This window comes from Lepisma saccharinum, chromosome 1, assembly GCF_977018435.1.
Source record: "Lepisma saccharinum chromosome 1, izLepSacc3.1, whole genome shotgun sequence".
In the NCBI taxonomy this organism is placed as follows: domain Eukaryota; kingdom Metazoa; phylum Arthropoda; class Insecta; order Zygentoma; family Lepismatidae; genus Lepisma; species Lepisma saccharinum.
Genome location: NC_139229.1, coordinates 5008384 through 5019784, shown reverse-complemented (window position 1 = coordinate 5019784; position 11401 = coordinate 5008384). Strand labels below are relative to the sequence as shown.

The following is an 11401-nucleotide window of genomic DNA, read 5'->3' as shown; positions in this document are numbered from 1 at the left end:
CGTTCTGAGTGTCATGTGAAAGCCATTTGTAGCCCAAACGTCCCATCCACTACCCTAGTTCATGCACATCGTCTTTTGAAACTTTTTTTTAGTAAACATTTTAACAATACTCATAATTACATACTTAGTATATAGTAATAAGTCATGTGTTTTGCTGTCTCTGGTCATAGCCCCCCCCCCTCAAAGTTGACGGTTTAGCAGTGATGGTCTAGAACATTTCAATTGTGTATTTAAAGTGTATTAGATCCTCTTAAGCAAAATTATTTGGGGGGTTCTGCCCTACACATCGTTAACAATGGGGGGGGGCCTCGAGCCCCTCAAACCCCATGGAGTCGGCGCCTATGCTGTACACGTATGGAAGAGTATTTTAGTTATTTCAATTGTAAACAATGTGAACTCACCATGCCTCGACGTGCCTTCTGTGCTGTATATATTATAGTACATTGTAATCGCAAAAGCTTATTGAAATTTTACATGAAATGCTTCCATGTAAAGTACTGTCTGCTATAAGCTGGAAGCATTTACATAGCATTTATGCTAGCGAAAATGTTAAGGCGAGGAGATACAGTTACGCACCATGTGTGCATTTATTTGAATATAGTCGGAATGGGCAATGCTGCTGAAAAACATGGGAGAACAAGAGAGTATGAATTTCTCCAGATGTTGCAGGTCCATGTGTTTTTCAAAGTTGATTATTAAGCTAGAAACGACCTGTAAAAAATATGAATAATAAGAATTTTCGGAATCTCATGTATTCCTTATGGAGAATCAACTTCAACATCAAGTTACGGCTAATCAAATGGGAGTTTTGATTTTTCTGCTGGGCAATCACTTCTTCAAATTGCCCTCTTCCCGTTGATATCATTTTCTATTCCATCGGAAGTTTGATATTCCCAAGATAACAAATCAAAAAATACTCCCATATGCCCAATGCATTTCTCCTTGCCTCCTGGCAGTGTTGCCAAACCTGGTGCATATAACAGAGCTAAATTTCACCTTAAATGGAATTAAAACTGACTTTTAAGGGGCTAGATTTACGAAGTGCTTTCTAGAGTAATATTAGTTGTCAAAGGGGTGGGGTGCTGCTATTACCGTTAACTCTAAATTGATAACAATTTATTCTTAGTTTTCACCATCTAGATCATGCGGCATCACCCATCTCATGTTCGTACGAAATTGAAAATAAAGGATTCCCTGACAACAATATTATGCCCATTTCATGTCAAAACGGTGCTATAAAAAAAAGTAGCTGGGGATATAAGAGGGGGGATGGGGCGATGCAGCCAATATAACAATATCACGTCACGTGCAAAATGTATAATCATCAAAGTTGGTCTGTGTGGGCCGGAACCAGTGATGGTATCATAGTGAGGCACGGGGATAGCGTCCCAGTTCACAGGCAAAGGAGTGCACGAAAGAGCCAGATCTGGCTTCAAGAGAGCTAAGTTGGCAATACTGACTCGGAGCGAAATGCCGGGTAGAGACTGTCCCGCATGCCCTTAAAGGAAATGCTTTCGTCTAAAACAGGCCTAAGTACTCTGCATGTCAGAATCTATGAAAAGAAATATTGTATAGAGCATCAGTGAATTTACCAAGAAATATCAGAAATAATATTTTTTTTAAGTGCACCAAAAGAAAAGCCCCCCCCCTTTTCATTCTCAAATTTAATTTGTTCTCTCAAGAAAATTAAAATTAACTTCAATTTTGCAGTAGTGGAAGTTATGTAAATGCAATTATGTTGAATAATTTGAAAATATTTAAGAAACTTTGTTGTTAATGCTTCTAAGAAGAAGAAAAGGGTAATGTACATGTCCAAATTTGAAGAAAATGTTTCTCCAGTGTAATTTGAGTTGCAAAAATGTCTGTCTCTGAATATCCACTTTAAAAAAAGAGATGAGAATTGACATCAAAATATTCATAGAATGGCAGGGAAGATTGTGAGGGTGTTCTATTTAAAAGGTGGATTTTGAAAAATATATCAAATCATCATCTATTATTATCCATGTGGCACAAATCTCCAAAGGATATCCATTAGATATCCATTCACCCACATGCATGACATTTTGTGAACAGACTCCGAAGACATGCTAGTACTCCCATCTATCACTGCATCATCCTACTACAACTGCTGTCCAGATGGCAGCACCAGTACTGTAAATTCTGGATAATACCTCGTAAATTTATGCACATGGAAAACAAAATTTGATCTTAAAATATAATAACTATGATATATGAATGCAGTCAAATAAGTAAATAAACAGTATGAAGGTTGTATTAGACAACTGAATATCAAAGAATGAGGAATGAAGCAAACAGAAAGAAATTGTAAAATATCACAATGAAGAGGAACAATAGTTTTGCCACAGGTTCTTACAATTTTCTGCTGCAACCTCGCTTGAGACTTCTTCATCAAGAGCAATTCCACAATGACTCCCTGCTTCTGTGGATCCACACTTCTTCCATTTAACTGGAAACCATTCATCAGATTTGCAGTTCTGAAAATAGAACAACAAATACCACTATAAGATGCATGTGAGTACACCATTACATTTACAGTACAGCTACAAGAAACTGAATCTAAGTAACAACTTTACACAAGTATTAATATATTCTTGCAGGTGTTAATTATGAATTTTTTTATGCACTAACTCAAAAATATATAAGATTTGGTAAATGTATTATTACACACACTACATTAAAAGGAAATACCAGCTGCTAATATGTACACTGTGAAAGTAAAAATTACCAGTTTGTTTGATATAAAATATGGACCAGTTAGGTGGCAGAGGCTGAACATTGTCTGCTGAATAAAAATATTATTATTATTTATTTATTAATTCAAACTACCCTTGTAAATAACTGTTTTTCTGTTAATATTTTCAATGCAAGCTCAAGTAATATAGTTACACTTACTGCCATTGGAAAAATGTAATAAGCAATGATGAACAATGCCTTTGAGAAGAAATATGTTCCCACTTCAAAAGATAATGTTCAGTGCAATGCTTAAATATGTTTTTAAAAGGCAGCACTATCATAAGTTGCCATCTTTGCCTGCATTTCACATTCTGGAGAACTGGGTCAAAAGAGGATGCGTTATGACTTCCAGCAATACCCCACACCAACCCTGGCTCTTATTTTTATCTGAAAGCATTTGGCCTGATGTGATGCACAGAAGTGTGACATTACCAATATCAACTTTTTGCACGTTATTCCATAGCATAATATTAAGTTTGAAATCTTGGAAGTGAAGATAATTATGCTGTGTCAATGGTTCCCAAAGTGTGCACCACGGAACCCTGGGGTTACAGGAATGCTGCAAAATGTTTCAATATTTTCACTGAAATGACACTACTTGTTGGTCTACACATGATTTTAGTACTTTTTACACTTGAAACATGTGTTTATTGTTTAACTTGCAGGGGTTCCAAAACGTTTTCTTTTCACAGCACCCTCAGTGATTCAAGATTTTTCTGTGGTTCCCAAGTCAGAATGTAGGCCTATCCAACACTTGCAATGCTCTGTTAGTGATGTTAGCTTGCTTACATTAAGTTAAAAAAATTAACACATATATCAAATTCAGAAACATTTAATGTGTAAAAAGTATTAAATAAGCACATATTTGGAACAATCCTGTCATTTTAGTGAAAATATTGGAACATTTCGCAGCACTCCTGTAAGCCAGCTGCGGTGCACACTTTGGCAACCACTGACTTAAGGCAAGCAACCTAAGCACACTAACTGAGCATTGCAAGTGCTAGATAGGCCTACATTCAGACTTGGGCACAGTGGAAAAATCTTGAAACACTAAGGGTGCCGTGAAACGAGAACGTTTGGGAACCAATGTGTCATGTGCAAAATATTTCTTACATATATTTTAAAATCACATGTAGAGGACTTATTGAGGTTAGCTTAAGGCATATATCGTCTTGCTAGATAAATATATCTCATACGAAAAGCCATCCAGCATATTAGTAGCAAGAATTTACATATTGAAAGGAAAATAGATTCAATATGTTTGATATTACATGTACATATTGGACATTTTAACTTACTTTGAAAATATGCTTCTGTCTTCCTTCAGCATCTCCCTTGTAGTAAGTCCTTGAGGATTCGGAATGGCTGACTTCCTAACAAACTGTTTGCCCATTAATTGAACTAATACCGAGGCATGGTTTAGATATTCTACAAACTGAAACACAGGAATCATGTGTATATATATATATATATTTAATTAACAACAATGTATGGGCATAATATGCATTGTGCTAGAATACAACAAACTACATGTTTTACTTAATTTTTTCACATAATTGATATTGCATTGGCTACATTGACCATTAGTTTACTTCAACGCAGAAAATATACACATGGACAAAATTAAGAGAATTAACACATAATGTCGTTTTCCAGGTGAATCACCGACCCAAACGTGTAAAGATTGTGCCCCAATGAGAACACCGATTGACGGATGTGCATACGTAGGCGAATGGGACAGTGCTGGCAGCGCTGTGGTCACTGTAGGCATAAATAGCGCTGCAGGTCCACCTACCACGTATTGCATCCGAACAGTTCAGCGTGTACGTATCGTGTGTTGAGGCAGTCTTGGTGAGTTGATACGCAGTGTGGTTCAATGGGTACCCACAACAGATTGCGATGGAGAATAGTGAGCAGATTGGAGGCAGGCCAGGCTCAAGCGCAGGTGTCCCGAGAGTTCAATGTGACCCCCAGCATCTTCTGTAATTTATGGAGGCAGTTCCAGGAGTCAGGATCCATAAGCAGAAGACCTGGGCAAGGGAGTCCACGGGACACAGCAGCCAACGAGGACCATTATGTGGCACTGACAGCGAGGCACAACAGAAGAGCCACAGCTACACAACTCTCCCATGAACTGTGTCCTGAAGGCTTCATGGGAGGGGACTGTATGCTAGACGTGTGTGTCCCGCTCACCCCAGCCCACAAGAGAGCATGCCTTGAGTGGTGCCAGGAACATCAGCCCTGGACCCAAGACCAGTGGGGCCATGTTCTCTTTAGTGACGAGTCCAGGTTCTGTTTGGACAGTGATTCTCAACGCATCTTCATATGGAGAGAACGTGGTACCCGATACCAGCCCTCAAACATCATTGAAAGGGACCGCTATAGCGGCAATGGTGTTATGGTGTGGGCGGTATCATGTTGGATGGCCACACACCACTCCATGTGTTTGATGGAGGCACCTTGAGTGGTCACAGGTATAGGGTGGAGATCCTGGAGTCCTATGTGTGCCTTTTCTAGTGTGCTGTTGATCCACAATTCATCTCCATGGATGACAATGCCCGTCCACATAGGGCCCATCTGGTGGATGAATATCTGGAAACTGAGGATATCTGGCATATGGTTTGGCTAGCCAGGTCCCCTGACCTGAACCCAATAGAGTATGCCTCTTGGCAGGGCCATTGCGCATCATCAACCACCTCCCCGAACCATCCAAGAGCTAAGGAATGCTTTGGTGCAGGAGTGAATGCCATTGTCACAGGGTATCCTCAACGGTCTCGCGACCAGCATGGGACATCGTTGTGCGACCTGTGTGGGGTGACCACACGCCCTACTAATGCCATATCAGTTGTGTTCTACGACCTCTATATTTGGACACTTATGGTGTGATGCTCATTGTCGACGCCCATGCCAGCGTACCTGCATTGTCATATGGTGGTGTAGGTTGTTGTATACTTATGTGTATTCATGCCGAATGTCGTTGCATTCCCTCTGCTACTTTTCACACACATCGCCATTCTGTGTTCGTTCTCTTAATTTTGTCCACGAGTACTATGGTATATTTAGATAACTATAATTTTCATTAGGGATGTAAAATATCTAGGATGTTCAAGAAACAGTACTTCAGTCACAATATGCGATTTTTGTTGCTTTCATCTAAGGTACACTCAATCAATTAAAGAAAATATGATATGTATAATTTTATATTGGGCATGTGTAAAGATTCTAAACAGTGATGATCCGACATGTACCTACGTATATCATGTCTGTAATGTTTATTATTGAAAGAATAAATAATGAACTGCCTGCTGTAAAGTTGCATTTTTGTAAAGTGCTTTTTCCTGAACAAACTAGATATAATGTGAGGATATGAATGTCTATTGGAGTGACCTTGAATTTCATCATCTTTTAGTAGTCAGAGCTTTGATGTACCATTGAGTACGTGAAAATTTCAGTGAAAAAATGCATGCTCGACCAGGACTCAAACCCTTGTCTTTGGCATACCATGCCATTGTTCAACCAACTGAGCTACAAAGCCAGCCCGAGTTTTGCTGATTTTTTGTTCTTGCTGTTTTACTTGTGTGTAATTACGTGAAATTTTGAAATTTCGTATTTCCATGTGACGCGGTACCATCTCTGCTCCAGACACCGTACCCTTAGTGAATGAAGACAGATAGTCTTTGAAATTAATAGGATTTAACCATTAAATTGTGCAGCATGGAAATACGAAATTTCAAAATTTCACGTAAGTAATTTTAAACATATTTTCAGTTTATAATTAAACGAATAGTGCAAAGTAAATATTTGTCACTGAAATATTTTAATGCAATTTTTATGTAGTGTGTTTTTAGAATATGATTTCAGTATTTTTTGAATATTTTTAAGTGTCAAAACAATCAATGAAGTCAAGAAAAATCAATTAGTTGCTTAATTGGAAGCAATAGTATCCTATAACCTCTTAATAAACCCCACACAAAAATTATTTTCATTTGACGTGTGGTATTGGTCTTTGTTTGAGTGCCCAAGTTGCCCCTTTCTAGGCTGGCTCTTCTTATGAGCATTTATATTTTAGAGCAATTCTAGTACACTAAACAGAGTTAAGTAAGCAAGTGTTTCCATCTTCACTAGATCCTCTCCACCTCCATTTTCATGGACAACCGTTTGTCACCATTGGTGTAAAAAGTGTTTGTTATATGCAAGAAGTGATATGGTAGCTGCTTTATAAAATTTTGAAAAAATGCATTTTAATACTAATACATACCTGTTGTGTAGCAAGAGTAAATGTGAATTTCTTTACATGGTTAAAATCTGGGTTCACTGATCTTCCAACATTTTCGGTAAGAGTATCATCCTCATCCAAATATATTCGGTATTTACAGTAAATATCCTGAAATGAGTATGTTCATTTTAATTTTAGCAATGCCTCCTTACAAAACATACAAAAAAGTCATTACAGAAGAAAGAATTCTGAAAACTATAACACCTACGTTGAAAAATGTTTAAAAAGCATCTTGTTCTTTTCAGATTTGAATTGATTTTTTGTTATTTAGCTTTCTGCCACTGTTGGGTAATTGTGATGACGAGGATGAGTGATGATATCGTAGCACGCCGCAGGCGTGAGTCGAACCTAGGACCCGGGCATCATAAATAAATAAGCTAATCGTGTTATAAAAAGGGTCCAGCTGAAGCGTTGAAAGAGAGCTTGTTAAAAGCTAATTACGACAGCGACCTTCATCAAAATTGGAAAACAACCGCTGACATTGCATTAGGCCGACACAGTATGAAAATCAGGAAATCAGCGCTTTTCCTCAGATTCGCCGTTGCCAAAGGACGCCATCAAGTCAACCGTCTTGACGGCCGATAGTTCGAATTTTATTTAAATAGGTCACGAAAGAAATTCTCTTTCTTAGTTGTCTTCCGTTTTCCGTCAGATGAAGTAGTTACAAAAGAACTTAGTTTCTAGTTGCTTTCAGTTTACATTCAATCCAGTTATCACGTGAGAGCTCCACAGTTATCGTAAGTTTAGGAAAAGGAGCAAACAAACGATCGGGAAGTTAAAGTTTATTGTTTAGAATAAGTTAGTTTCTAGTTGCTTTCAGTTTACATTCAATCCAGTTATCACGTGAGAGCTCCACAGTTATCGTAAGTTTAGGAAAAGGAGCAAACAAACGATCGGGAAGTTAAAGTTTATTGTTTAGAATATCGGTCTATGATATTGGAGTTGCTCCCTCGTCCGTTTTATTACAGAATAGGGCTACATTGCAACGAGGACCAGCGGAGAAGAGATTGCAGCAGAACTACAGGTAAACGAACATTCCTTATGTCCTTCCTCACCCTGCCTGTTCAGTCAAAGGTAGTGTTTTTAAATATATGTCAGTGTGTTCTTATTTCACGGGACTAGTCCCCTTGCAGTTTGAGTGCCGACTACCCGCTTTTTCTTACAACGTTCCTCTCTCTTAGCAAGCAAGTGGCTGAAGGCTGTCATAAGCATATCAACGATCCCCCAAATATTGGGTCTTTGGACAATATGATGAAATTGATGAAGGGACATTCACAAAGAGGATCCATACTCAAGCTGGGATTCAAACATGAGGCACTTGACATCATAACACACTGCTAAGAGTGTCAGCTGTAATTTATAGAATTGAAGATTCTAGCAGTTTGTTAGAGGACTGAATGGTTATATGGAACCCCATTTTCACTCAAAAAAGAAATATAAGCCCCATTTTTCACTTCTAGCCTGTATGGTTTCTAATTTTAATTTATAATTTTCCATTCACAATATATTAACCACTAAAGAGAAGTTTCAAAATACTTTTAAAAAAGCCGAACCTTGCAGTAGATTGGCTAGTTCAATATGTTACGATGCCAGGAGTCCCAGGTTCGAATCCTGGCCTGGACAACACTGTTCTTTGTGAGTGTCCCTTCATCGTATCATATCACTCATTCTGAACTTCGCGATTAGCTAAGTGGCAGACAACCAAAGTAAAATAAACAAAATCAATCACATCATTCAAAAGAAAATCTACATGTGAAATTTTAAAATTCACATAAAGTATACATTTTTCTAAAAGGTTCGTTGATACAGAACATACAATATTAAAGTAGAATCCAAACCAGTGTGTAGTGTGCCTCCATCAGGGCTAAACCTGGGACACTGATTGAAAGACAACTGCTTTAGCCACTACACTATCAAGGAAGCTCATAAAATTTGCATTTGGATCATGAAGAAAAAGGTGCTCATAACATGGACTGCACAATTTTTAATGGGAATCCAGTTTGGAACAGAGTTTAATGACATCAGAAACATTTGGAATATTGCAAAAGTGATTATACATATACAATCAATTGTTTTATTGGAAATTCTTAAAAAAAACACAAAAAAACAATGCTATTGAATGTAAAAATTACATTTCTATCAGCAAAAGCCACACACTTTAATTGATATCTTACATAATATTTATTTGGTAGTCCACGGCAGCTGATAATCTTGAAGAGGAAATGGACATCCCTGCCAACGAGCTGCTCTGGAGCATCAACAAATCGCTCTTCACTTTCACTAAAAACTCGGCCATTCGCATCGCATGGAAGCACCTCGATCTGCAATGTACAATCCAAAATTACAATGGAACCTAATTTTTACGTTTTTCAGGTGAACAAGGTGAAAAAAAAAACAACTTAAAATGCTGGAAAATGTAAAACCCAGGAAAATAATTTAATTTATTTTCCTCCATTTAAACCATGAAGAATGAATGTACAATATACAAAAATGTAAAATCTGCGAACGTAAAATCGGGGTTCCACCATAACCTCAATGTATAGATGTTATTCTTAGCTTCTGCAATACTGTAATATTGTTTGTTTCAGTAAATAAGAAATTACTGTCCAAATGAAAATAAAGGTCTAGAATAGGTAACAGCATTAATTTACTAACAGGAAATATTGTTGCATCGTTTCCCATATGCACTATTCATGGATCAGATAGATACACATTTTTACGAGAGATGTTAAAAATGCTAACATGGTAAATTCCAAGGTTAAATTGTGTGCCAAAAAGGATATATTTAAAAACTATTGTGCACTCATTTGTATGAATATTATAATACTCTTTTACAGGAAAACTATTGTATTGGAAAATTGCAGTGATATTATTTTCTATCATGTAGTAAGTATTTAGGATAGTTATGAAAGACACATTTGCTATTATCATTGCCATCAGATAAAATAAAGATTGGCTTTGGAATCAGTATGTATAGTCAACAAATTTAATGTAACACAAGGAACAGTCATAAATTTTGTGCTGGAAAATATTATTCACTATGCATTTATAAGTAACACATTCATTACTTTATATCAGGTAACTTTTCATAAACTTCTCGCCTGTATCATCAGATGAAATGGAGAAGGAAGAAAAACACTTACTTGTATATGCATATTTCCTACTCTGGGTTAAATACCCGGTGGAAGCACATAGTGGTCCGGAACCCACTTTAAACTGTAGGTCCAGTCCCATTAGCCTTACTGTGCATAAAGTGGACTTAAAACACCAATTCAATTCAATCATATTTCTACTACATTGTGTCTGATGATACAAACAAGTAAAATATTGTGTGTTATACACAATCAATAAGTTATTGTTACATATATATTGAATAAAAATAAATTGTTTAATTTATTCTATATCAATATATGAGAGAAAAAGAAAGATTATCCTATTTATCTTTTATGTACTGTCAAGTGCACAGTTGTGACAATCCAATTTACTTTCAATAGGATTATTATGATGTAGAAGTAAATGTATACATTCATGGCATATATAAGAATACTTACATTCATAATGCCTACTTCTTGTCCTTTAAGATTTGTTATTTGCAATTGTTCTCGCATTTCCACCTATGTAAGAAAGTTAGCATCGGTTGAGATTAAACGTGAGCAATGTTTTATAGTACATAAATGTTTCATCTTGAATTTTTTAAGATAGTGTACTTATTTGCCAATCATTATTAATTACATTGAGAAAAATATACTAAATTAACTTTCATGTACATTGAACATATTTATTCTTGTAAAAATTAAATATAGTCTTGTTCATTACCAGTTGTAGAATTCTGATTCTTCTCAAATTAATGTTTTTAAAGTCATTCATATTTATATTATCATAATAAAAAGAAGACAAGAAAATATTTTGAAAAACAGTCTCATTTGAAACATTGGCTGGGATATTTTATGCAGGACTGTTTCACATATAGGAAAAATCAGAAAGTTATGTAAATTTGTAATTTCTATGAGAGAAGTAAAATTATTGAATAATATATTGAAAAATTCAAATGCCATTTTAGACTGATTGATAAGTTCAATATAATATAATAATATACAAAAGTAATTACCATATATGCTAAAGGCTGGAGAAACACTTGCACAGAACCGATTATCACTTCAGTATTTACAGACTCTTGGAATGGGTCTTCTTCCTGCAAGGAGAGATTTATATTTCTAGTAAAATAGTTAATATACAGGGTGAGTCTTATAGAACAGGCCTGATGAATTTGCTAATAATGCTGTAGCTGATGCATGTAAAAGCTCACAATTACAACATAATAATCCATGGGCTGTGCTGAGTCGAATGGTGTGCAGATGATCTGACAGGTGG

The 11401-nt window shown here is 36.4% G+C and overlaps 2 protein-coding genes across 4 annotated transcripts in view; one reads left to right on the top strand and one right to left on the bottom strand.

Annotated features, from left to right (window-relative positions):
- The first annotated feature begins 4630 nt into the window (after positions 1–4630).
- On the top strand, positions 4631–5218 carry LOC145979646 (uncharacterized). The gene has a single exon (XM_083112612.1). It carries the CDS (start codon positions 4631–4633, stop codon positions 5216–5218), a length of 588 nt encoding a protein of 195 aa, XP_082968738.1.
- Positions 5219–10598: 5380 nt separating this feature from the next.
- The window catches only part of LOC145992317 (kinesin-like protein KIF28), an 81855-nt gene continuing 81052 nt past the window's right edge, over positions 10599–11401 (bottom strand). For all 3 annotated transcript variants that reach the window (XM_083128703.1, XM_083128700.1, XM_083128709.1), the window contains 2 exons: positions 11139–11218; positions 10599–10644 (listed from right to left, as the gene is read on the bottom strand). In XM_083128703.1, coding sequence (XP_082984829.1) covers positions 11217–11218 — 2 coding nt within the window. In that variant the 3' untranslated portion in view covers positions 10599–10644; positions 11139–11216. The remainder of the gene's footprint in view (positions 10645–11138; positions 11219–11401) is intronic.

What these genes read in the sequence shown, in the direction of transcription:
- LOC145979646 (XM_083112612.1), top strand. Translation starts at nt 4,631, where the DNA reads ATGGGTACCCACAACAGATTGCGATGGAGAATAGTGAGCAGATTGGAG.